We start from the raw sequence: 25658 nt of genomic DNA, 5'->3' as shown, positions 1-25658 counted from the left end.
AGCAACAATCTAAAAAGTAGAATAAGAAAGAATATCCCAAGTCTGTTCATTTTTCTCACAGCAAAGAAACAACATATTCCAGAAGTCCAAACCCTTCTAGACCGCTCGGAAGCTGACACAACTCAAAGTCTTGGTAGTTCAGTTCATGTAACTACCCAAAAGTTTGGATAATGATTCTAGCCTCTTAGATCTACAAAGCAGGCCCAGAATTAGTGAGAAAAGCCTTTCTCACGATATTTCTCTGTTTCTGCTTCACACCTTAAATAGGTAATGCAATGACTGCATTGAAATGAAAATAACACTAAAAACATTAACTGATCATCACTGAGTTTTCCAAAAGCTTTGGTTTGGTTTCAGTTCTAGTTGGGGGCAAAGGTTCATAATGGTTTTTATTTTGCAAGAATCAGGTTGCATTTGACATAAAAATTATTCTGATTGCAGAAATTGATGATTATGAGTTCACGGCAGGATCAATTCAAATAGGAGGATAAAGCTGAGAGAGTATAATGCTTCTGTAAAAGCCTAAATAAGTTAAATTAGCAAATGTGGTAAGGAAAATGGTTAACACTGTGTGGAAGGTAAGTGGAATCATATTTATGGCTTTGTCTACAGTAGAGAATTGAACTATTTGTAACTGAACTGGTGGGGTGACACTGCTGTAAATACCAATGCAGCAGTGTGTCCACATTAGCCATTCTGTTCTGGTTGCAGTTTTGCCCTGTATACACACTTCTGCTCTGTTACCTGGTTGTGGTTGCATTGCCCTCTGAATTTTTTATCACACAGTTCCCTACTTGGCAATCTGAAGCAGTGGATTCTGGGAGCTATTACAAGGACTCCAGAAGCTCTTCTATTATACACAAAGTTGCAGGCCAGCTGCAATAGCAAAACAAATAGACATAGGTACACTATAAAAAGCAATAGAGATGCTATCTTCCAAGTTCAAAAGTGCATCTCACTGGGACTCCAATTTTCCTTTCCAGGATCTTGTAAAGGAGTGGAATGGCTATGAGGCAGCAAGAGTAGGAGGTAATCCAATAAGTAGTGGTATCCTGATTTAAAATGTTGTACTGTGCAGGGATGGAAGGCATAGGTGTAACAGCTAGTTGTTGCGTCAGTACTTCACTTATGCTTGAGCCCTAATGTAATAGTAGAAAATTTCCCTTTGGAACTGTGTCCTACATTTGCATTTCTCCCACCTCAAATTAGCCCTGCATCATTTCCCTGTTGTCCTGTCTGAAACCTTCCTGTGGCACCTTTGAGACTAACAGAAGTACTGGGAGCATAAGCTTTCGTGGGTAAGAACCTCACTTCTTCAGATGCAAGTCTCAAAGGTGCCACAGGACCCTCTGTTGCTTTTTACAGATTCAGACTAACACGGCTACCCCTCTGATACTTGAAACCTTCCTATTTCTCAAAGGTCGTTTTATTTTATGCTCTCCAAATTTATATGTGCAGTCCAAATCTTTATTCATGTCTCTGTGCATGTCTAGGTCTTCTCTGTTCTTCCTTTTCCTGGACTTCAAGTCTGTCAGTCATTCCATCTCTATGGGTCCAGTCTGCTTGCCCCCAGGTCTGTTCTGGGATGACCACAGAGGCTACTAAAATGAGAAATAAGAAATGAAAGAGTTAATAATCATAGCAAAAGCACATCCCTCCCCTGATACAACAAGGAATGTGATCAAAAGTAACCATTCCATTTCAGTTTTGAATTCCAGTTCTTGGTCACAAGGCACTTTCTTCTTTGAGTAGAGATGGTAGGAATGTATTATTAGAATTTACACACAACATTTAGAAGGGTGAGTGAGGATACTAGATTAATGTGAGGATGGGAGATTGGCCAGGAGATGGTCACTCTAACTAGATTAACAAGGGAAAGAAAAGCAGTTTTTGTTTGCACTGATGATATTCGAGAACCAGCGCTGTGAATGAAGAGGTTGTCTGAGCTTCTGTAGGGGTGAAGGGAAATATGCAATGCCCCAAAATTTGATTGTAAGGCTAGAAGACTTGTTTTGTTCAGGTTTTTGGGCATAACTCCTGAATACTGAGGGGAAATCACTAAGATTAATCATATCTCCACAAGATTTCAATCAATGTATTTGATCTCTGAGTGCTGGTGGGATAGACAGCATAATTAGTTTCCCTACTCTCATGGTCTGTAGTTATCTCTACTTCACTGTGTCCTCAAAATATGCCTAAAACTGCTTTTCATGCATTAAACAGCAAGAAAAAATAAAATTTGAGTGCAGGTAGATACAAGCAGCAAACTGTGTATGGATTGAGAAATACCATGTCACATGAACAATTACACCAATATGCTCAATATGTACTTTCTTGCAATAGTATCTTATTTTTAGTCCCTTTTTTGTGATTTCTATGTTACTTTTGACTTTTTTTCTCCCCTCTTATCCATCATTTGGAGTCTGGCCATGAGGCATGACATGCCACAGACAGCTACTATGCAAGCTGAAGTAGGCACTTCCACTCTGAACTCTGCAGCGGAAAGCAAGGGGCAACATTACGGAAGGACATGCTGATCCTGGTGGATTACAGGGGAACTGAACTGGGTGGGCTGAGGAGAGGGTCAGTAACTATCTCTCATTCTGTAGAGGAGGAGAGAATGGAAGAGCTGGGGAGAGAGTTGGACACTTCCACCTTCATGTGAGGCATTATCCTCTATCCACAATCACAAAGAACAGCATTCATAGGAACCTGGAAACCATTCGTCTGTCCTCAAGCCTACAAAATCCGCTCCCATTGGTACATTTTACAATAAAAAGCTGCATACCTGCTATAGAGGGCATGTTTCCTGTTCTGCCTCCTGCAGCAATGGCATAGACATAGTCTCCACCTCCAGCTCTGGATCCTGAGATTCCAGCAATGTGTCCGGAATCCCCTTGTCTTGCTGGTTCACCTGATTCACAGATCGAGTGCTCTCCTTTTTTCCATCACCATTGCGCTGCAAGAAACCTCCATGCTATCTAGAAGCACTTCAGGCTATGTAGGAGAGCGAATGCTAAGAACTCAGTCCAGTTTGTTGTAAAAGGAGCACATTTTCCAGCATAAACCAGATCTATTGTAATTGTCCCAAGCCTTGTTCTTCTTGGACCTTCAGTCCCTTTGCCTTCTCTCAGTACTCTTTGCCACCCTAAGCAATACTCATCTTGGTACCCAGTAGCTCACGTACCCAGTCATACATTAAAGTAGTGTGAAAGACTAGTTTCAGGTGGTCCGGGCTCACCTCATTGCCCCAGATGGCCACTAATGCCTGCACATTGGCTGTCAAGCCAGCTGGCAGCATTCTTATACAATGGCCTCCTTAGATACTGCCGATGATAGAATCAGAATAAAATCAGAGAGGCTGATCACTGTGAAAACAGCATGCAACTAGCTCCATGCTGTTTGTTGTGCTATTTGTATGCATAAGTATTTTCCGGCAAACTTATCTCCTTTCTGACAAAGTAAAGAAAGTAGACCACACAAGCTGTATGAGCAGTGACCAATGCGCTGTGAGGTGGTAATGGGAGAACTATTTGCACTGCTATGGCTATTATGCCAGTGATCTTCATCTTCTGGTAATTAGCTCCACAAATTTCTCCAGTGTGGACAAGGCCTCTGTGAGGTACATTTGAAAGCTCTCGCCACATTAAAAAGCACTAGGGATATAAGTACAAGAGCAGAAACTAGGAACTCCTGAATTCTAATCTAGGCTCTGGCAATGACCATGTGCAGCAAAGCTAGGGCCTGATTCTCATTTACACGAAGACTGCTTGATGCAGTCCTGGAAGTGTGAAGAGGCTTTAAATTTGAGTAAATTACACTTACAACCACTTTAAGACCTCCTCACACTGCCACGGTGGTGCAAAGTGGCCTTCATGTCAATGAGAATCAAGCACCTAACCTCTCAGATTTCCCATCCGTACAATAAGGAGAATACTACTTACAGTATCAGAGGGGTAGCCGTGTTAGTCTGGATCTGTAAAAAGCGACAAAGAGTCCTGTGGCACCTTATAGACTAACAGACGTATTGGAGCATAAGCTTTCGTGGGTGAAACCCACTTCGTCAGACGCATGTTGGTATTCACCCATGAATACATGCGTCTGATGAAGTGGGTATCACCCACGAAAGCTTATGTTCCAATATATCTGTTAGTCTATAAGGTGCTCCAGGACTCTGTCGCTTAATACTTACAGTGGTCACCATTCAAAATTCAGCATTCATCTTCAGTCACCACAGTGCTGGAAATCATCATAGTTCTCTATTCAGAGAACAGGAAATAAGGCTAGGTCTACACTACCCGCCTGAATCGGCGGGTAGAAATCGATCTCTAGGGGATCGAATTATCGCGTCTCGTCGGGACGCAACAATCGATCCCCGAATCGACGCTCTTACTCCACCAGCGGAGGTGGGACTAAGCGCCGACGGGGAGCCGCGGAGGTCGATTTTGCCGCTGTCCTCGCAGAGGGGTAAGTCGGCTCCGATACGTCGGAGTAGCTATTCGCGTAGCTGAATTTGCGTATCTTAAATCGACTCCCTCCCCCCCCATAGTGAAGACCTGCCCTAAGTGTAGTATCTCCAGCATCATTGTTCATTATGCAGTACAGTTCTGATAAATGTTGACTTTTTAATGGCAATCACTGGGCCTCAGTGAGGTTTAATTAGTCAATGACAGTGACTTTAAACTGTAAAGTCCTACATAAGTGCTAAGTATTATTTTTAACTATGAAAGCATGCAGCATAAGAAAAGAGAAAGCATGGATCTGAGTCTGAAAGTGCTGCTTTCCTAAATTCCAGTGTGCTGTGCATGGAAAACGGAATGGGTTGAAATATATATTTATGTTAAGCCATTTTGAAAAATATGTGCAAGCTTTGCCTGTGCTGACTTAGCAACCATAGCGATGAACCCTTCTCAATTTCTCTTTTGTAATCCCAGTGTGTGCTTTCCTTCAGTACTGTAGATCACATACAATCCCTTACACAGCACGTGTGGGCATCACTAATGAGATTTACTGTTTATCCATGCCAAGTTTCATCATCCACTGTGAAAGCAGCTTGCTGAACAGAGGGAGAGCTGGACTGTGGCGAGTGCTGCTGACATTTAATAAGAGGGGAAGCTTGGCAGGGGGATGGTGGAATATTACCATGCTATAATAATGCTTTTAAAATGAAAAATCTCATTTCCAAACCTGTTTGCAAAGCAGGGGGTACCATTTATAGAAAACTATTTGGGATGGGGAAGAAGCAAATTAGTTACAGCAGGGCCTTGTAGAGCCTCAGAAATAATAGCCAGGAATAGATGGGAAGAGACAGAGACAATACTGCATTCCACTTCATCATAAGATTCCATAAAACTTTTGGGGCATGTTCTCCTCCGTGCCCAGGGAATTTCATACACTGGCCAGTGAATATGCCCCTTAGAACCATATAGTGTGCATTTGGAAAAAAAAGTCTTGGAACACAGAAATGGGTCGTCTGAGATGGGACTTCCCCTCACGGGATTTTCTTCCTCTTTATTCCACCTCCTATCACCACCCTTACATTCAGGGATGCACTAATTCTCCCACTGGTCAAGGGCTGAACACACCTCCTTTCAGAGTCTGTATTTGCTTCTGTAAACACCAGTCAGAAGAGGCAGTTGCTCCCAGCCCCTATGTAATTGATTTTGGAAAACAGAACACGGATAAATTTGAATATATCAGAGTCCTAGGCCACCAGTGTCCCTCCCGCTTTCCCACAATTGAAGGAAATAGTGTAGGATTCATCCACCTGATCTAAAAAGCAATGTCTCCTCAATGGTCCAAATGAGGAAAACTTTCCTCCCCTAGATCTCTGTCAGAAGAGTCAGAGTAGGGTAGAGAGCACAGAATTCTCTCTAGAACAAGCAGTTTAATCAGGTGAAGTTGCAGTTCATAAAGCTACCAAATATACAAAGGTGTGTTAGTCTACATATTAATCATATAACCTCTTTGTGCAGAGACTAGAGATCAGATAACAAAATGTTACTAAGAAAAGAGTATTGTCCTGGAATACCCATGCATGTCTACAGGGATATAGTTATTTCTATTAATAAACTTATCACTGCAGTTTACAAAGATTTTTTTATAAGTGACCTTCCAAAACATGTTCCACGTGGGCATCAGTTCTGCTGACTGATGGCCAGATGCTAGAGCTAATTTAACCAGCTAGCATAATCCCGCTTCCATGTGATGCCTGGACTCACTCTAGGCCAGATTGGGATACTCTGACTCTCACTGAATAGTACCTGATTCCACCAGATAAGTCCCAAGGATGAGACAAGCACTTTGGGATAGAGACTGCCTTTTTCTTCTGTGTTTGTACAGCACCTGGCACAATCAGGGCCTGTTCCATGACTAGGGTTCCTAGGTGCCACGGCAGTACTACTACTAATAATAATAATAATAAATCAGGCTGGAATTTATTGCTGAAAATAGGTGGGATTTTGTTGGGACCTGTAACATGGTTAAACCCCAGATTAAAATCAGGGTTGGGGTCAGAAGCCACAGCAATGATTGAACCAGAGTTGGAGCCAGAAGTCACACCAGGGGTCAAAACTGGAGACAGAATTAGAAGTTACACCAAGGTTCAAGAAGCCAGAGTTGTTAACTGGAGTCAGGATGAGGGACAAAATAAAGGAACAAGGTGAGGTAACAAAAAAGAGCGGGAACCAGGTGAGGAGCTATGAACATGATCTCAGGAGTCTGGTCAGCAGCAGGCCTAGCAGCTAGTCCCTCAGACAAAGGGTAAGGTAGGAACAGGAACCTTTATGCTAAGAGGTGTCCAATCAGCAGCCTGCTGCTTGTCAGGTGATGCTGCTGAGTTAGCAGGTGTAGCCCCTGTTGAGGGGTATCAACTGGTTTCCTTGTCTGGCCTTGCAGGGTGGTGGTGCAGGGGGTATGGCTCTCTCTCTTGGCAACCCCATGGGACTGGATTTGAGACCCATGATGCTTGACACTACTCCTCCCCTGCACCCTCAAGGCTGGTCTCTAGGAGCCATGGGGTCAGGCTTTTCATGGTGATCCCTGTAGTTTTGCAGGGGCACGAACATGATGAGCTGACTCCCAAGAGCATGTTTCGCATCCACAATCTTTCCTGGTCGATCAAATAATACAGTGCTCACTCGTCTACGTATTTGGGAATCCAGGATGTCCCAAACTATGTACTCCTCATGGCCCTGTGTTTGAACTGGGGGTTGGAGCTGTGGCACCAGCAGGGAAACAGATCATTGAGAAGAGGTTTCAGATCATTGAGAAGAGGGATACATGAGATATTGGATGGATCTTCCAGGACTGAGGGAGTACTGCAATTCAAATGTCACCGGACTGATTTGTTGAAGGGTGTAAGGGCCTTTGTATTGATTATCCAATTTGTGCATAGGTTGGTTGGTCTGTAGGTATTTAGTGAACAGCCATACTTTTTGACCAACCTTCAGAGGTGGGACCTCTTTGTGGTATGTGTCAACATGATGTTTGTAGGCTCTTATGGCAGCTTCCGGATGCCTGGGTGTTATGAATAGTCTGTACCAGATCTGAGGCAGCAAGAGCTGCTGTGGACAAGGGGACAGAGGGATTGAACTGTAGATGAAACCCATAGCTGAGACAGAAGGGACTGAATTGGGCTGAAGCACATTGTGTTGTTATGAGCGAATTTGGCTAACAGGAGTAACACAACCCAGTTATTTTGGCAGTGGTTCAGGAAACAATGTAGATACTATTCAAATACCTGGTTGACCCATTCTGATTGGCCATCCGTCTGGGCATGATCGGAGGTGGATGTATGCGAATGGACATCCACGACATGAAACACTTCCTTCCAAACTCTGGATGTAAACTGAAAGCCTCAGTCTGTGGTAAGATGATCAGGAAGGCCATGACGGTGGAAAAAATGCATAATTAAGGGTTGTGCAGTAATTTCTACAGTTGGGAGGCATACGCATGGTATAAAATGGGCCTTTTGGTAAGCTGATCCACTACTGTTAGTATAGTGTTGTGTCCTCCTGATTCTGGTAGTTCTGTTATGAAATCAAGGGTTTTATGTGACCAGGTTTGGGAAAGGGTTTCATACTGTATCAGGAGGACAAAAGGCTTGTTTCAAAAGGTCTTAATCCAAGCACAGTTGTCACAAAACCTGATGTAGGATCAGACATCATCCCGCATCTGTGGCCACCAGAATAAGCAGGCTACTTCATTCCAAGTCTTGGATTGTCCAAAGTTAAATTGGTTAAGCATTATTTATTCCTAACAAATCCATGCTGACTAGTCCTTATAACCTTATTATCCTCCAGGTGTTTACAAACTAATTGTTTAATAATTTGCTCCAGTACCTTTCCAGGTACTAAAGTTAGGCTGACAGGACCTGGGGAATTATAGACCACCTTGTTCCCCTTTTAAAAGACCGGTATTATGTTTGCCCTTCTCCAGTCTTCTGGGACCTCTCCCATCCTCAGAGTTCTCAAAGATAATTGCTAATGGCCCCAAGATTGCTTCAGCTAGTTCCTTAAATACCCTAGGATGAATTTCATCGGGCCCTGCCGACTTGAATACATCTAACTTATCTAAATATTCTTTATCCTGTTCTTTCCCTGTTTTGGCCTGCGTTCCTTACCCCTGGTTGTCAATATTAATTGTATTGAGTATCTGGTCATCATTAAGGTTAAGATTCTGTTACGGGTGTTTTTAGTAAAAGTCAGGGACAGGTCGTGGGCACTAAACAAAAATTCATAGAAGCCCATGACCTATCTCTGACATTTACTAAAAATAGTCTGGTGGGCAGGGAGAAAAACAGAACTCTGCCAGGGTTTGCAGCTGCTCCTATGGCAGGGGCTAACCTCTGCTGCTCCAGCCCCAGGGGGGCTGACCCCACCCCAGACACTGCTCCGGCAGCCCCGGGACTGGCTGCCAGTCAGCTGTTCTGGCAGCCCTGGGGCTAGACGCTGGCTAGCTGTTCCACACCTGCCCTAGAAGAAGTCACGGAGGTCCTGAAAAGTCACGGAGTCTGTGACATCCATGACAGAATCGTATCCTTAGTCATCATTAACCTTTTTAGTGAAGACTGAAGTAACATAGGCACTAAGCACTTAGCTTTCTTGATGTCATCAGTTATTAGCTCTCCTTCCCCACTACATAGAGGACCTACACTTTCCTTTGTCTTTTTCTTGCTCCTAATGTATTTAAAGAAACTATTCGTATTGCCTTTTATATCCCTTGCCAGGTGCCCTAACCATTTTGATTTTCTCCCCACATACTTGTGCTGTTCTTTTGTACTCCTCCTTATCAATTTGAGGATGTTTCTCCTTTTTGTAGGATTCCTTTTTGATTTTCAGGTCATTAAAGAGCTCCTGATGGAGTCATATTGATCACTTACTATTCTTCCTGTCTTCCTTTGCTTCAGAATAGTTTGAAGTTGTGCCTTTACTATTGTCTCCTTGAGGAACTGCCAGTTCCCCTGAATTCCTTTTCCCCTTAGATTTTCTTCCCATGGGACCTTACCTACCAGTTCTCACAGTTTGTTAAAGTCTACTTTTTTGAAGTCCATTATCCCTGTTCTCACTCCCTTCCTTTCCTTAGAATCATGAAATCTATCATTTTGTGATCACAGTCACCCCAAATTGGCTTTCACCTTCAGATTCGCTACCAATTCCTCCCTGTTGGTCAGAAACAAGACAGATTCACAAAGGAAATGGCGCAGTTTCTGTATGGGGGGTGGTGGTTTTTCTGGTTTCACAGGTCTATGGGACAATCATAAATCATGATGCAGGAATACTGTGTGTGTGCATTTTGTTTTTTTTAAGCTGTCCTGGTAGTCTCGGTATTTTATGGGGAGGCATGGTTTGTCATGGAGAATTGGTGTTTGTGGACCCAGTTGAGTTGCGGCCACGTGGACAGGCCTGTGGGTTCTTCAATCGGGTTTCTCCAGCTTGGGTTCTAGGATTCCAGGTTCTTGAACTGGGAGAAGCTCAATGGGAAAGAGATAATGTGTTGCGACCACAGAATATGGGGTCATGCCAGATTAGCCAGGTGTCCCAAAATCAAGGTAAGATGCAAGACACTAATAAGAATGAATTGTAGGACTTCTTGCTGTTCCTCAATCACAACTTTAAAGATGCGGTCTCTTGAGTAACTAGGCCCAACATCAGTGGGGACCTGTCTGCTGTTTCTACCCTAACTGGGGTGTTTTGGGGTTTTACTGGAAGGCTGAGGATGTGACCTATAGAGAAATCCATGAAATTATCTCCCACTCCCAAGTCAATCAGGGCACATTGCATGGGAAAGGCCTGTTTGTCCTGCAGGATCTGCAATTGCAGGGGAATTGGTAGACATAAGGAAGAATGATGGCCTCCCAGTTGACCAGAACCTTGGGATCTTTCAATGGTGGTGCCCAGACTCGAGACCCCAGCTGAGCCTGGGCCATAAGAACGGCCCTACTGGCTCAGACCAAAGGTCAGTCTAGCCCAGTTTCCTGTCTTCCGATAGTGGCCCGTACCAGGTGCCCCAGAGGGAATGAACAGAACAGGTAATCATTAAGCAATCCATCCCCTGTCGCTCATTCCCAGCTTTTGGCAAAACGAGGCTAGGGACACCATTCCTGCCCATCCTGGCTAATAGCCATTGATGGACCTATCGTCCATGAATTTATCTAGTTCTTTTTTTTAAGCCTGTTATGATCTTGGACTTCACAACATCCTCTGGCAAGGAGTTCCACAGTTGGCTGTGTGTTGTGTGAAGAAATACTTCCTTTTATTTGTTTTAAACCTGCTGCCTATTAATTGCATTTGGTGACCCCTAGTTCTTGTGATATGAGAAATAGTAAACAACACTTCCTTATCTACTTTCTCTACACCAGTCATGATTTTATAGACCTCAATCATATCTCCCCCAGCCATCTCTTTTCCAAGCTGAAAAGTCCCAGTCTTATTAATCTCTCCTCATATGGAAGCCGTTCCATACCCCTAGTAATTTTTGTTGCCTTTTTCTGAACCTTTTCCAAGGCCAAATCTTTTCCCACTGTTGGGCTGGCAGAGATTTTGGCAGGGCACATGGATATCTCCTGTCCTGCTTCTCCACAGTAGAAAAAGAGGTTTTCCTGTCTCCAGCACTCTCACTCACCCTGGGTCAGGTGGGACTGCACCACACCTATCTGCATTGGTTCAACTAGGGCCAGACTTCCTTGAGTCTGAGGGATGAACATTGGGCAAGTGTGAAATATAGAGGGGGGCTTCCTGCATTCCATTTGTCGTTTATGAATTCTGATGTCTATCCTTATACACAGGTCCATGAATGCCTCCAACCTGGCAGGAGAGTCTACCTGTGCAGGCTTGTCCTTTAATTTGTCACAGAGACTGAGCTGAGCTGAAACTGATGGAGGAGTGTGACATCATTCCCCAGGCAATGTCTGTGGCCAAGCATCTAAACTGGGTGACACGGAAGGGCCCGACCCCAGTTTTGCCAAAGCTTACGTAAGAAAGTCTCTGCCATGCGCGCTTTATGCAGGTCATCAAAAATGGTGGCAAACGTTTGCAGGAAAGAATCCTATCTTGTCAGCCATGGGTGGTCCTTTCCATGGCATATTCCTGTGGCTGGAGCATAAATAGGAGTCTGTGCTGGGTAGTCAACTTGCAAAACTTGCTAGAGGTGCCATCGTATCTCTGGTAATGGAACTCTAGGGTTGGTCACCCAAGCTGGTGTCAAAAGGGAGATAAGTGGGTACCTGCAGTTGTTCCAAGTGCTGCTACTTGTTCCCACACAGAGCAATTTTCCATTTGCAGATGCCATTTTTGATCCCTTAGTCTCTGGTTCTCAGCCTGGAGGACAAGAATCCGTTTCCACAGACTCACAAGCCCCTGGAGCACTGGTGAGGCGGAAGTACCGCTAATGTCCATACTCGGTCCAGGGATTCAGCAACAAGTCCAGGAAGAGACTTAGAGGGTCTGAGCTAACTATCAGGGCCCATAACATGGGCAGTCTGAGTTAATGGTCGGAGTCCAGAGTAGAGTTGGGGTCAGGAGTCACACCAAGGATCACAGCTGGAGTGAGTCAGAAGCCATGCTAAGGATCAAACCAGAGCCAGAAGTGCACTGAGGGTCAAGAAGCCAGAATCAATAACTGGAGTTAGGATGAGGGATCAGGGAAAGGAACGAGGTGAGGAACAGGAATAAAGAGTGGAACCAGGCGAGGAAGCAGGAACTTAGTCTCAGGAGTCTGGTCAGCTGCAGGCCGACTGACTAGTTGCTCAGACAAGAAGTGTGGGAAGAATAGGAAGCCTCATGCTAAAAAGTGTCCAATCAGCAGTCTACTGTTAGTCAGCGGATATAGCCCCAGTTTCGGGGGTTTCAGCTGCAGTTTCCTTGTTTGACCTTGGAGTGCAGTGACACATAGGGTAAGAGTCTCACTTGTAAACCTTGTGGACTGGGTTCGAGAGCTGTGGTGCCTTACAGTTCTTCTGCTGGAGTCACCCTGTAGGTAGGGAAGGCAGAGCTGAGAATATGGGTGGATTTTAGCGCTAAGGTCAGAGGAAAAGGATGCATGATCTGGTATAAGAATACTAAGCTGAAGAAGAAGGGAAGGGGACAGATCAGCTGCCTGCTATTTCTCCGGGAGGGAGACTTCAGTTTATCTCCATCTGAAATTCCTAGACACTATCTTGCAGTAAAATAAAGTAAAGCAAGTTAAGTTCAAACAAAATTATGTTTACCTGAAAAAATTGTCTTATTTTAAATTTACCAAAAATTGGTATTCACAATCCAGTGTTTCCTGACTGATTTCAATGCAGACTAAGTTGCTCCCTGACCTAATTTCTACCTGTTAGCAAGATAATGGCATTCTTCATGGAGTTGTACCTTTTTAAATATTTAATGTCAATTTTAAGAAGACAGCTTTGATGTTCTTTTGATACAAAATTTTAAAAACAACACTGGAGTTTTCCTTTAAGATTGCTGGGAACCTTCACTTCAGGCGGCTTTATACAGACTTAGCAAGTCATGTCCAGTCTCTTCCAACGGACTAGAGTGGGGAGATGGTGAACAGCATAATTCCCCTCACTCCAGCAATTTGGGGACCCACAAATCATAAACCTGGCTCTGAGATCACATCCTAATTTGGAAAACTCCAGTGTGTTTCTGACCTGCTCTCTGCTACTTGTTGTTCACTGCCATGGTAATAAATAGCATAAGGATCAGAACAGACTGATGTAGGCATCCTTCAACCCCTCTCCTCCAACAGTAGCATCATTCCCTATAGCATTTACCTCTGATGACTTCTTAGCAATGATTTGGGATGCCACCATTTCTTGGGCCATTGCCGCTTTCCCTGATGACTGAAAAGGCTGGTTTTGCTGTGGCGCAGATGCTGCCTTAGGAAAGTGGTCTGTCAATTAAAGAAATATTTTAAAAAATTACTTTGGCAAAAGAAAAAAAAATGAGTTTTACACAGGTGTTAAATTTCCTGGAGTTAATCAGGTAGAAAAATGCCTCTGAAGCCTCATTTCGTCCATTAACTGCAATGCCACCTGCCAATGACTAGGATTGAATACTAACAGCTTTTATAACTCTTTATGATAATTGACAAACCCAGATGGATTCAAAATTCAGCACGGCCCTCCTATTCTTACCTACTGCCTTCCGTGTTATATCCCCAGTGTGTAAAACATGCCTTCTTTTATAAACAGGTGAAATGAATGCTAGAAGCAGGGTCGTTCTGCTCACTTATGTGAAAATTATACAGAGAAACGAATGCCCAGCAAACCAATACTAGAATCATCCCCTCCCCTCCCACCAAACCGTCTAATTACTATTTAAAAGGAATATTATTACTGCAGCATGGCAGACATGTGCTGCACATCACAAGGAACTAAACAGGAGTTTAGAGACCATTTGAAAAGACAAATTTTAAAGACCACAAGCCACTAAAAGAGAACTTTGTTCAGAGACAAATGTGAAAAAAATGAGAAGATGAAATTATATTGTCATGAATAATTTTTATTTTATTTGCTACCATTTCAGACTGTTTTTATTTTAGCTTTTTTCCCTGGTTATATCTTTTAACAGCCTGGCTTAACAAATAATAATTAATCAAAAATTATTTTCTTGCCTACTGCTGCAATGAATCATGATTCTCTTGTTGTTATGGCAAAGACTGTGATATCAGATATTCAGTACTGTGATTTCACATGGCAGGATAAAATAGGAGTGGGATTGTGTATGTAAAAATGAGAGAGAAAGGGAGAGTGCGCTGAGAGAAAACCCTTTCATTTGATGCCCTGATTTTGTGGGTAAAAGAATAAATATTGTTTAGATATTTTGGCAGCTTCTCTATGGACAATCTTTTACACTCAAGGGTCATTCAGTAACTTTCCTAAAACTGACAAGGCATGGATGGAAGTCCCCTTTGGAGCTCACGAATGCGGTGGATCAGCTAACAGGTATCTCTATACAGCAATGCAAAGGTATGTGAAACTTTGTTCAACAAAAAATGCAGATTCAGTGACACCAGAATGTTTCGTGAGTTCATGTTGGTTTAGCTGAAGTGGTTGTGTTGAAATAAAAATTCCAAAAAATTGATTGTTTTTCCTGTTAAAAACAGTTTCATTTCAAAATTTCCTTCACTGAAAAATTAAAAAAAAAAATCAATTAAATCCAAAATGATTTTTGTCTGATTTTTTTTTTCAGAATTCCCAGTGAACCAAAAAAATCATTATTTGCACAGCTCTACTTCTAGCCCCTGCAATCCCCTGGGAAGTAAAAGACTGACCTAGGTATTGAAACTAAGGGTATGTCTACACTGCAATTATAAAATTGTGACTGGCCTGTGCCAGGTGATTTAGGCTCATGGGACTCAGGCTAAGGGGCTGTTTAGCTTCAGTGTAGACTTTCAGGCTCTGGCTGCAACCCGAGCTCTGGGACCCTCCCACCTTGCAGGGTCCCAGAGACTGGGCTCCAGCCTGAGTCCAAACATCTACACTGCAATTAAACAGCCCCCAAATTCCAGGAGCCCGTGTCAGCTGACATGAGCCAGCCGCGGGTTTTTAATTACAGTGTAGACATACCCTAAATCTCTCTCTTGGTGACCACAGGAGACACTTATTTGAATTTCTGTTTAAGCGTGATATTTGAAGGCCTTATAGCAGGGGTGGGCAAACTTTTTGGCCTGAGGGCCACATCTGGGTATGGAAATTGTATGGCGGGTCATGAATGCTCACAAAATTGGGGTTGGGGTGTAGGAGGGGGTACGGGCACTGGCTGGGGGTGCGTGCTCTGGGGTGGGACCAGAAATGAGGAGTTCAGAATGCGGGAGGGGGAATCTGGGCTGGGGCAGGGGGTTGGGGTTTGGCCAGGGCTCCAGCTGGAGGTGTGGGCTCTGGGGTGGGGCTGGGGATCTGGGGTTTGGGGTGCAGGGGGTGCTTTGGGCTGGGATCAAGGGGTTTGGAGGGGGATTAGGGGTGGGGTGCAGGAGGAGTTCAGGGGTGCTGGCTCCAGGCAGCACTTACCTCAAGCAGTTCCTGGAAGCAGCGGCATGTCCCCTCTCCGGCTCCTGCGCGAAGGCACAGCCAGGTGGCTCTGCGCACTGCTCAGTCCACAGGTGCCACCCATGCAGCTCCCATAGGCCGCAGTTCCCGGCCAATGGGAGCTTCAGGGGCGGTGCTTGGAACTGGGGCAGCATGTAGAGCCCCCGGTCAGCAGTCATAGCTCTCCAGCCGCCCAGCTCTGAAGGCAGCGCCACCACCACCAGTAGCAGCACAGAAGTAAGGGTGGAAATACCATCACCCCCCTACAATAACCTTACACACACACACACACACCCCACAAACCCTTTTTGGGTCAGGACCCCTACAGTTACAACACTGTGAAATTTCAGATGTAAATATCTGAAATCATGAAATTTATGATTTTTAAAATCCTATGACCATGAAATTGACCAAAATGGACCATGAATTTGGTAGGGCCCTACCAATTGTGTATCCACTTAATGATAGTTCTGCCAAGCCCACATTTCTACAGCTTACCTATCAGAATGTCATGTGGGACTGTTAAAAGCCTAGCTGAAGTCCAGGTATATTATGTCCACCACATTACCCCTCTCCATCAAACCAGTTACCCTGCCAAAGAAGGAAATCAAGCTGGTTTGGCACGATTTGTTCTTAGTAAATACATGCTGACTGCTAGTGCTCATCTCTTCATCCTCCAGGTATTTGCAAATTGAATGTTTTATACGTTGTTCTAGTAGCTTCCCAGATATCAAAGTCAGGATAACTGATCTATAGTTCCCCAGCTCCACCTTTCCCCCCTTTTTAAAGATGGGCACTATTTTAGCACTTTTCCAGTCTTCCGGGACCTCTCCTGTTATCTATGAGTTTGTAAATATTATTGCCAGGGGCTCTGAGATTTCTTCAGCTAATTCCTTCAGTACCCTCGGGTGAATAGCATTGGGCCCGCTGATTTCAATTCGTTCAAACTGGTCAGAAGATCTCTAACATGTTCTTTACTTATCCCAATCTGCATCCTTTCCCCTTTATTGTCTGTGGTAACTTTGCTAGTCATCCGGTCACATGTTATTTTTTGTGAGAAGACTGAAGCAAAGTAGGCATTGAGCAGCTCTGCTTTCCTATCATCTTCCGTTACCAGTTCATCTTCTCCACTGAGCAGCGGACTCACACTGTCCTTGATCTTTCTTTTTTTTGTCTGATGTATTTAAAGACCCCCTCTTGCTGTCTCTAACATTCCTTGCCAGCTGTAACTCATTCTTTGCCTTGGCTTTCCTGATTTTGTCCCTACACACTCACTATTCCCATGTATACTTCTTTGGTGACATGCCCCTCCTTCCATTTCCGGTATGAATCCCTTCTGGGGTTTTGGATAGCTAAAAAGCTCCTTGTGCGGCCACATTTGCCTCTGATGGCTCTTCTTATTTTTCCTCTGCATCGGAATAGCTTGATGTTGAGCCTCCAGCATTATATCTTTTAGGAACTGCCAGTTCCCTTCGATTCAGTAGTTTATGTCAAGCGTGCACACACTGACAGAAAGAACTGGTACTAAAATAAATTAAGCCCTTTTAATTAGGGCTGTTGATTAACCACAGTTAACTCATGCGATTAACTCAAAAAATTAATCGTGATTAAAAAAATTAATTGTGATTAATCACAGCTTTAATCACACTGTTAATAGAATACCAATTGAAATTTATTAAATATTTTGGATGTTTTTCTACATTTTCAAATATATTGATTTCTATAACAACACAGACTACAAAGTGTACAGTGCTCAATTTATATTATTGTTATTACAAATGTTTGTACTGTAAAAATGATAAAAGAAATAGTATTTTTCCAGTCACTTCATTCAAGTACTGCAGTGCATTCTCTTTATTATGAAAGTGAAACTAACAAATGTAGATTTTTTTTTTTGGTTACATAACTACATTCAAAAACAAAACAATGTAAAACTGTAGAGCCTACAAGTCCGCTCAGTTCTACTTCTTGTTCAGCCAATTGCTAAGACAAACAAGTTTGTTTACATTTACGGGCAATAACACTTCCAGCTTCTTATTTACACTGTCACCTGAAAGTGAGAACAGGTGTTCATATGGCACTTTTGTAGCCAGCATTGCAAGATATTTATGTGCCAGATATGCTAAACATTCATATGCCCTTTCATGCTTCAGCCACCGTTCAGAGGACATGCTTCCATGCTGATGATGCTCATTTAAAAAAAATGTGTTAATTAAATTTGAGACTGAACTCCTGGGGGAGAATTGTGTCTCCTGCTCTGTTTTACCCACATTTTGCCATATATTTCATGTTATAGCAGTCTTAGATGATGACCCAGCACATGTTCGTTTTAAGAACACTTTCACAGCAGATTTGACAAAACGCAAAGAAGGTACCAATGTGAGATTTTTAAAGATAGCTACAGCACTCGACCCAAGGTTTAAGAATCTGAAGTGCCAGGGCCGGCTTTAAGCCGATTCGGCCGATTCCCCGGAATGGGGCCCCGCGCCTAAGAGGGCCCCGCAACGTCCGGGGCTGCCAGCAGGGAGGGGGGGGAAAGCTGTGTCCTACTTCTTCCCCCCTCCCTCCAGTGCTTGCGCTGCCATACAGCTGATCAGCGCAAGCCTGGGAGGGACGGGGTGAGGAGGAGGAATGCGGCGTGCTTGGGGAAGACGCAGGGCCAGGGCGGGGATTTTGGGAGGGATCCAATGGGGCAGTGAGGGGGCGGGGATTTGGGGAGGGATCTAATGGGGCAGGGAGGGGGCGGGGCTGGGGCAGGGCCAGGGAGGGGATTTGGGGAGAGATCCAATGGGGCAGGGAGGGAGCCGAGTTGGGGCGGGGCCAGGGCGGAGTTGGGGTGGGGGGGCACGAGACAATTTGTGTTCTGGCGTGGGGCCCCGCACCTGCTAAAGCCGGCCCTGTGAAGTGCCTTCCAAAATCTGAGCGGGACAAAGTGTGAAGCATGCTTTCAGAAGTCTAAAAAGACCAACACTCTGATGCAGAAACTGCAGAACCTGAACCACCAAAAAAGAAAATCAACCATCTGCTGGTGGCGTCTGACTCAGATGATGAAAATGAACATGACTCGGTCTACACTGCTTCAGATCGTTATCGAGCAGAACCTGTCATCAGCATAGATACATGTCCTCTGGAATGGTGGTTGAAGCATGAAGGGACATACGAATCTTTAGCGCATCTGGCACGTAAATATCTTGCAATGCCTGTTCTCATTTTCAGGTGATGTAAACAAAAAATGGGCAGCATTATCGCCCACAAATGTGAATACGCTTGTTTGTCTGAGTGATTGGCTGAACAAGAAGTAGGACTGAGTGGACTTGCAGGCTCTAAAATTTTACATTATTTTGTTTTTGAATGTAGTTATTTTTGTACAGAATTCTACATTTGTAAGTTCAACTTTCATGATAAAGCGATTGCACTACAGTACTTTATGACAGACCCAGACCAGTGGGGTACAGGAGTCTGGTAGAGGGCAAATATACTGGTCACTGGATGAGTAGTTTTCTGTTCCCTGAGTGACCAGAGCAGCGGCTGCACTAGAGTAATCAGGAATCTGCTAGAACCAGTTAAGGCAGGCAGGCTAATTAGGACACCTGGAGCCAATTAAGAAGAAGCTGCTAGAATCAATTAAGGCAGGCTAATCAGGACATCTGGGTTTTAAAAAGGAGCTCACTTCAGTTTGTGGTGCGAGTGTGAGGAGCTGGAAGCAAGAGGCGCAAGGAGCTGAGAGTGAGAGGGTGTGCTGCTGGAGGACTAAGGAGCACAAGCGTTATCAGACACCAGGAGGAAGGTCCTGTGGTGAAAATAAGGAAGGTGTTTGGAGGAGGCCATGGGGAAGTAGCCCAGGGAGTTGTAGCTGTCCTGCAGCTGTTACAGGAGGCACTATAGACAGCTGCAGTCCACAGGGCCCTGGGCTGGAACCCGGAGAAGAGGGTGGGCCTGGGTTCCCCCCAAACCTCCCAATTGACCTGGACTGTAGGTTCTTCCAGAGGGGGAGGTCTCTGGGCTGTTCTCCAACCCACATGGTGAATCTCTGAGGCAAGAAAATCTGCCAATAAGCTCAGGACCTACCAAGATAGAGGAGGAACTTTGTCACAACTTGTAATGGGGGAATTGAAAAATACTATTTCTTTTGTTTTTTACAGGGCACATATTTGTAAACAAAAATAAATATAAAGTGAGCACTGTACACTTTGTATTCTGTGTTGTAATTGAAATCAATATATTTGAAAATGTAGAAAACATCCAAAAATATTTAAATAAATGGTATTCTATTATTGTTTAACAGCGTGATTAATCGTGTGATTAATCGCGATTAATTTTTTTAATCGCTTGCCAGCCCTACTTTTAATATATCACTTTGACCTGTGCTCTCAATCATTCTCACAAGCTAATTAGGACCTGGCCTAGTCTGTTCTTAAACTGGAAACTTCCAGGTAAAACTTCATAGCTCCAGAAGTGGTGATGATGATTCCGTATGTAACATGCTTCTCTTTGAGTCAGTATCGCACCAACACCCCTAGAAGGTGCTAACCTTGCAGTCTTTTGCATGAGACATAAAACCAAGGTCCTGAACACTTGGAGGGGTTAATTATCCCAAGGAATATTTGCAAAGCTCCTCTCTGATATTTTCATTGACTATATGGTATTTCTTCTTCACTTCCAATACTAGGTGCTCAAATACTATGATGGAGGGACAATGGCCCAAGTCTGTAATGGGACTTAGGTGCCTAAACACCAGATTTAGAGGCCTGAGTCTCAGATTTAGGCACCATTGGGATCCACAAACCCCCACTTGGCTGCCACCTAACACTGTAGGTGCCTAAATTCACTCAGTGCCTGAATTTTTGTTGTAAAAGTTCCCTCAGTGTCTACATTTCTGCCTTTGGGAATGTGTACAACATCTCACTCTAGGTGACCGAATGCCAATCTCATTCCTAAATCCCAGCAGGATCCTCAAACCAGGTGAAAATAGGTATTCCCCTGCCTATGTCACCTGCAAGGCCCAATCCAGCAGATGTGCTCAAATCGCACCTTAATCTAGGCCCATTCAAGAGGAGGAGATTGTGGTGACAGTGCCCTTATAAATTTTAGACCACTGGTTAGGGCACTCCTTCAGGATGCAGGAGATCCAGGTTAAATTCCACCCTCTGTCTGATGGGGAGAAAGGATTTGAACAGGAGTCTCCCACTTTTCAGAATAGCACCCTTATGTGTCTCCCTCAGTCTCTCCTGTTGAAGCTGTTGCAGTTTGGATACATAAACTCCCCAGTAGGGCTCCCCAGGGCACAGAATATGTCACCTCGACATGGCACACCTACAGTATACATTGCAAGCCAGAGAAAGTCACAGGTAACTGAACTCATTAGGTTTAATTCTCTTTTACACTGAGACTGCTTTACCCCATTTTGGCAGTTTAAAGAGGTCTTAAAGTGGATATAAATGCAGTTCAAGCCCACTGGAAGGTGCCTTTACTTTGCCAGAGTGATGCAAAAGGACTTTAGTGTAAATGAGAATCAGGCCCAAGACTAGCACTATGCCAGAAAACTATTAAGAAAGTTTGAAAGCCAGATATCAGATATGGTATCTTGAGGTATAAATGGAATTAGATGCTTAGCTATCATTCTTCTTGTTCACATGCATAGAATTTAAGTGACCATTAGATTTGGGAGTCAGGAAGGAATTTTTCACCTCTGTCCCAGGGCATACTGGTAAGAATCTCCTGGAAGAAGTCACCTTCCTCTGGAGCACTGAGCAGGGATCATCCATTAGGATTAGGTACAGTAACTCCTCGCTTAACGTTGTAGTTATGTTCCTGAAAAATGCGACTTTAAGTGAAACAATGTTAAGCGAATCCAATTTCTCCATAAGAATTAATGTAAATGGGGAGGTTAGGTTCCAGGGGAAATTTTTTCACCAGACAAAAAACTATAAAATGTATACTGTGTGTATATCTATATAATATAAACAAACAATTTAATACTGTTTACAGCTATGATGATTGTGATGCTTGGTTGAGGTGGTGAAGTTAGAGGGTGGAAGAAGGAGGGATATTTCCCAGGGAATGCCTTGCTGCTAAATGATAAACTAGCACTCGGATGAGCCCTCAAGGGTTAACATGTTGTTAATGTAGCATCTCTCACAAGGCAGCACGAACACAAGGGAGGGGAGACAGCATAGCAGACAGAAACAGACACACACCTTGTGTGTGGGAGAGAGAGAGAGATGCACACTGCCCCTTTAAGGAAGCTGACCCACTCTTAAGTGCATTGTCTTTTTAAGTGGATCAGGAAGTTGAGACAGCAGCTGCTGCCCCAGGCGCTCTCTGTCTCTCTCCGCCGGTGTCCTCTCCCTGCTCTATATGGAAAAGGGGTAAGCGGGTGCAGGAGCAGGGGGGAGGGGGACACCCTGACATTAGCCCCCTTTTCTCCCCCTGCACAGCAAGCAGGAGTCTCAGGGAGCAGCTCCAAGGGAGAGGGCAGGAACAGCACGTGGCAGTGGGGGGAGGGACAGCTGAACTGTCTTGATAGCCTGCTGGGCAGCTGCTGCACAGGGAACTTAGGGGAGCGGGGAGCTGATAGGGGGCTGCTGGTCCACCCTGGTTACAAGCCCCCCCCAGCTAGCTGCAACGGGCTGCTCTTCCTGCAAGTAGTGGACAAAGCAGGCAGCTGCCAAATGATGTTAGAAGGGAGCATTGCACAACTTTAAACGAGCATGATCAGCAACGTAACAACGAAACAACGTTAACCGGGACAACTTTAAGTGAGGAGTTACTGTAGGTATATCCTGAGCTATCGATTTCCTGTGATGGGAGGAAGGTGAGGGGCACTGTGAGTGCTACACACTGTATACATCTATGCTGCAACTAATTTAAATTTCAGATTATTTTTAAATCAATGTTGTTTCCCTCCAGTTAATTGTGGGGGAAGACAGAGGGCTTGTCTACACATGAAATGGCACAGCTCCAACACTGCAGTTGCGCCACCATAGAGCTTCAGTGTAGACACTACTTATGGTGGTGGAAGGTGTTCTCCCATTAGCGTAGGTAATCCACCTCCCTGAGATATGGTAGCTACATTGATGTAAGAATTCTTCCACTGCCTACACCTGGGCTAAATTGGCTTAACTGTGTCGCTCAGGGTTATGGACTTTTCACATCCTTGAGTGACATAACTGGGTCGACCTAACTCTTTAGTGTAGATTAAGAATTAATCATAACAAAGATTTTGGGACAATATCCACACGTCTATTTGGAGACAACATTACAATGTTAGGAAGAGCAAACCAGTGTTGGTGTAATAATGGATAGCTTGTAAAGCCTGAATTTGTTAGACTGGATAATTATACTACTGTCTTTTATACCATCCTGACTGTCTTTTTCATTTATTTTGGCTACAATAAGTTACCTATTGAATCTGACTTAATCAGCTTAAGAACACTCAGTTTTCAGGTGTCGTTCACTTGAGAACTGCTCAGTGTTCTAAGGATTTGAGAGGTGGATCAGCTGGACATGTGTGTCTGGAGCATTAGAAGAGTTTCTGAAAGGGAATAGTTTGTCTCTTCTGTCTGATGAGAGGAAAAAGGACAACTCAGCAGGTATGGGGTGGGAAACATGAGGCTATACTCATCTTCAGTTCCCCAATACAATTTACTAAGAAGCAGTACTAGTCTGAATGTTAAAACCCTATCAGCCAAGAAATAAATCACATTGAAACTCCAGCCTCTACACATTCATAGTGTTTAAGTATTACAGCATATAAGGGCTTGATATTTATATACCAATCTGAAGACGTTACAGTGCTTAAGAGCAGTATGTCTGCCAACAGGTGACCATAAATTAGAGCAGCGGTTTTCAGCCTCTGGTCTGTGGACACCTGGAGATCTTCAAACTATGTCTAGGGATATGTCTACACTGGCAGAGTTACAGCACCAGCAGTTACAGCACTGCTCAGAGAGCGCTGAAGGGAAAGCACTGTTGTGTGTTCACACTGTCAGCTGCCAGCACAATAGTGTGTTCACACTTGCAGCACATGGAGCGGTATTCGGAGCAGTGCACTCTGGGCAGCTATCCCAAAGAGCATCTCTTCCTCTTCTGCCGCTAAGAGTTGTGGGAAGGTGGAGGGGTTGCGGGGCATCCAGGGTCCTGTCCCAATGACCCGTGATGCATTGCTTCACATCCCAGCAGTGATTTCCCTACACCTCCCCTGAATTTCCCCAACACCCCCCACCCCCAGTTTTGTAAACTAGTTACATGCCAAACCTGGTGGCTGAACTTTGCGACTTTGTCCTCACTCACAACTATTTCACATTTGAGGACAATATATACCTTCAAATCAGCAGCACTGCTGTGGGTACCCGCATGGCCCCATAGTATGCCAACATTTGTATAGCTGACTTAGAACAACGCTTCCTCAGCTCTTGTCCCCTAATGCCCCTACTCTACTTGTGCTACATTGATGACATCTTCATCATCTGGACTCATGGAAAAGAAGCCCTTGAGTAATTCCACCATGATTTCAACAATTTCCATCCCACCATCAACCAATCCACACAAGCGGTCCATTTCCTTGACACTACTGTGCTAATAAGCGATGGTCACATAAACACCACCCTATACCGGAAACCTACTGACCGCTATACTTACCTACATGCCTCCAGCTTCCATCCAGGACATACCACATGATCCATTGTCTACAGCCAAGCTCTAAGATACAACCGCATTTGCTCCAATCCCTCAGACAGAGACAAACACTTACAAGATCTCTATGAAGCATTCTTAAAACTACAATACCCACCTGCTGAAGTGAAAAAACAGATTGACAGAGCCAGAAGAGTACCCAGAAGTCACCTACTACAAGATAGGCCCACCATAGAAAATAACAGAACGCCACTAGCCGTTACCTTCAGCCCCCAACTAAAACCTCTCCAGCGCATCATCAAAGATCTACAACCTATCCTGAAAGATGATCCCTCACTCTCCCAGATCTTGGGAGACAGGCCTGTCCTCGCTTACAGATAAGCCCCCCCAACCTGAAGCAAATACTCACCAGCAACCACATACCACAGAACAAAAACACTAACCCAGGAACCTATCCTTGCAACAAAGCCCGATGCCAATTCTGTCTACATATCTATTCAAGTGACACCATAATAGGACCCAATCACATCAGCCATGCATCAGGGGTTCATTCACCTGCACATCTACCAATGTGATATATGCTATCATATGCCAGCAATGCCCCTCTGCCATAAACATTGGCCAAACCGGACAGTCTCTACGCAAAAGAATAAATGGACTCAAATCTGACATCAGGAATCATAACATTCAATAACCAGGAGGAGAACACTTCAACCTCTCTGGCCATTCAGTAACAGATTTAAAGGTGGCAATTTTGCAACAGAAAAGCTTCGAAAACAGACTCCAACTAGAAACTGCTGAACTTGAATTAATATGCAAACTAGATACAATCAATTTAGGCTTAAATAGAGACAGGGAATTGCTGAGCCATTACACACATTGAATCTATTTCCCCATGTTAAGTATCCTCACAGCTTCTTGTCAAACTGTCTTAAATGGGCTATCTTGATTATCACTACAAACGTTTTTTTTTTCTCCTGCTGACAATAGCGCATCTTAATTAATTAGCCTCTTAGAGTTGGTTGGGCAACTCCCACCTTTTCATGTTTTCTGTATATATATCTTTTCATGTATATATATCTCCTCACTATATGTTCCATTCTATGCATCCGATGAAGTGGGCCCACGAAAGCTTATGCTCAAATACATTTGTTAGTCTCTAAGGTGCCACAAGTACTCCTGTTCTTTTTCTGGATACAGACTAACACAGCTGCTACTCTGAAACCTGCCAATTTAGTGACTGTTTGGAAATCTGAATTGAAATTGAAACATTAATACACACTTTAAAAGCATATACAGTGTATGATAAAATACGTGTATCTGAAAGTAGAATAGATTTGAAAAGTATGAACATAGACTAGCTTCCTTATACGGCTGTTGTTTTTATGACAATGTCAGTGCATTCAGTTCGGTGATGTTGGCCAACCTATAAAAAGCAACAGAGGGTCCTGTGGCACCTTTGAGACTAACAAATGTATTTGAGCATAAGCTTTCGTGGGCTACAGCC

At 44.0% G+C, this 25658-nt stretch overlaps 1 protein-coding gene across 1 annotated transcript in view; it reads right to left on the bottom strand.

Annotated features, from left to right (window-relative positions):
- Positions 1-25658, bottom strand: part of ENTHD1 (ENTH domain containing 1) — a 64601-nt gene that overhangs the window by 22525 nt on the left and 16418 nt on the right. The window contains 1 exon segment of the mRNA XM_034757874.1: positions 13262-13380. Coding sequence (XP_034613765.1) covers positions 13262-13380 — 119 coding nt within the window.

This window comes from Trachemys scripta, chromosome 1, assembly GCF_013100865.1.
Source record: "Trachemys scripta elegans isolate TJP31775 chromosome 1, CAS_Tse_1.0, whole genome shotgun sequence".
NCBI classification, from domain to species: Eukaryota; Metazoa; Chordata; order Testudines; family Emydidae; genus Trachemys; species Trachemys scripta.
This window is presented reverse-complemented; position numbering and strand designations above follow the sequence as displayed.